At 54.8% G+C, this 2156-nt stretch overlaps 1 protein-coding gene across 1 annotated transcript in view; it reads left to right on the top strand.

Moving 5' to 3' along the window:
* Nucleotides 1-2087, top strand: part of TEX261 (testis expressed 261) — a gene marked incomplete at its 5' end in the record, with an annotated part of 3569 nt that extends 1482 nt beyond the window's left edge. The window contains 3 exons of the mRNA XM_009865507.1: nt 246-313; nt 1634-1736; nt 1972-2087. Of these exons, the coding sequence (XP_009863809.1) occupies nt 246-313; nt 1634-1736; nt 1972-2087 (287 nt within the window). The remainder of the gene's footprint in view (nt 1-245; nt 314-1633; nt 1737-1971) is intronic.
* Between the last annotated feature and the right edge of the window lie 69 nt (nt 2088-2156).

Below are 2156 nucleotides of genomic sequence, written 5' to 3'. Positions count from 1 at the left end.
GTGGCCTGGCGGGCCCCGCCGCACCCTCGGGGACGTGCAGAATAAAACCCCGGAGGGACTCGGCTGCGGAGAGGAGCAGGACGGAGCTGGGTTGAGAGGGAAACTCCAGCTCCTCGCACAGTTTCTCAATAGATAATATTTCCGTGGCGGGAGGATTCGGGGCTGCGGGGAAGGGAGGAGCCCTGTCGCGGGTTTTGGTTTTCCTGCTGGGTTGGAGCTGACCTTGCTCTGTTTCCCTTTGGCAGTGCTGGTTATATTCAATCACTACTTGGCGTTCCAGTACTTTGCTGAGGAGTATTACCTGTTCTCTGAGGTGAGAGGCCTTTGGGAAGGAGTCGATCCGTGTTCTTCCAGCCAGCCCGGAGCTGCTGGCGGGAGGGGGGGGTGGGGGGGGTTAAAATGCCATTTTTTCGGTCAGCGGTGAGACACGCTGAGCATATTTTTTCGCAGACCTTCCCTGGGGGTTCCTGCGCTTGTTCTCTCCGAAGTACCAGGGAAGCTGCAGTTTCTTTTCTCGGATGCGAGCTTGGGGCTTTCTCAGCCAGCTGAAGGGCAGAAGAAATATCGAGTTTTCAGCGTGGTTATTTGTTTTGTGTTGTGTTTGGTTTTTTTTTTTCCCAAAATGCTGAAAATGAAGAAAGCAGACAATAATATGAAGTATGAATTTTTTACAACCTGACCTCAAATCGCTTCCCTCTTGGAGTTACTGCTACTCCTTATTTTTATGCCTCCAACGCGCTAATCCTGCAAAGCCTGCCGAGATGAAGGTCCAAGTCCACAAAAGGGCTTGTTTGGGCCTGACAGTAACGCAAATTTAGGACAGACCCTCCATGAGAATTAAAAAATACCAATAAAATATGCAATTTACTTCTCCAGCGGGGAAGTCGACTCCTCGTGCAGCCCCAGGGTTGGGGCAGCAGGAGCCAACCCAGGTCTGGACTCTTCCTTTTAGTCCCCGTAAGGCGGGAAGAGGATTTAATTAGTTGTAACGACCCAGCCTATGTAATCAGGCTCATTAATATCCTGGGGTTTGGGAGCAGGGCTCCGAGGACAGACCAAGGGAGCTGGGAGGAGAGAAGGCTCCGGGGGCACCTTATCCCTGCTGCAGCGCCTGAAGGGACCTACAGGGAGGCTGGGGAGGGACTTGGGACAAGTGTCCAGCGACAGGACAAGGGAAATGGGTTGAAACTGCAGGAGAAGGGGTTTAGGCTGGATGTGAGGCAGAAATTGTTGAGTGCGAGGGTGGCCAGACTCTGGCACAGATTGCCCAGAGAGGCTGTGGCTGCCCCTCCCTGGAGATGTTCCAGGCCAGGTTGGATGAGCCTGGAGCAACCTGGGCTGGGTAAGAGAGGTTGGATCAGACGAGCTCTGAGGTCCCTTCCAACCTGAGATATTCCAGGATTCTGTGTGTTTTCAGGGCGCCTGGGACGGCAGCAAGGGCATTTCCCTTCCGCGGAAGTCACGGGGTGATTTTTGTTCCCCTTATCAGCTTCGCAGGGCGAGGCTATCTCGATGCCCCAGAGACCGGGGAGAAGGTCGAGCTGCAATTCTCCGGTGCCCTTTCTCGGGGGGTTCGGGCAGGAACTCGGGGCGTACGGCTGGGCCCTCACCTTTTCTCTCGCTCTGCCCGCAGGTCCTCGCCTACTTCACCTTCTGCCTCTGGTTAATCCCTTTTGCTTTTTTCGTCTCCTTGTCGGCTGGAGAGAACGTCCTGCCTTCCACGGTGCAGCCCGGAGGTGAACGCTCCTGCTTTTTCATGATACATCATCAAATCATCCCTTTAGGGCCCGTTTGGGATCCTTCCACCCCCTTCATTTTGGGGCTAAAACAGGAAAAAAAGACAAGAACGACCGTTATGGCTCCATTCCCTCCACTTGGAGCAGGGAAAGGGGGGGCTGCCTTTGGGAAAACGGGTCTCCCGGAGCTGTCGACGGATTTGTTTGATTTTTCTTTTTCCCCTTCTCCCCACAGACGACGTCGTCTCCAACTACTTCACCAAGGGGAAAAGAGGGAAGCGCTCCGGCATCCTCCTCATCTTCTCCTTCATCAAGGAGGCCATCCTGCCCAGCCGACAGAAGATTTACTGACCCCCTCCTCGAGCCGGGCAGACCTGAACTGTGCGGGGAGGGGAGCTCCCCACCACCTCATCATCGCTC

This window comes from Apaloderma vittatum, unplaced genomic scaffold (assembly GCF_000703405.1).
Source record: "Apaloderma vittatum isolate BGI_N311 unplaced genomic scaffold, ASM70340v1 scaffold26422, whole genome shotgun sequence".
Lineage (NCBI taxonomy): Eukaryota > Metazoa > Chordata > Aves > Trogoniformes > Trogonidae > Apaloderma > Apaloderma vittatum.
The sequence above is the reverse complement of the archived record's forward strand: the minus strand, read 5'-3'. Positions and strand labels throughout refer to the sequence as shown.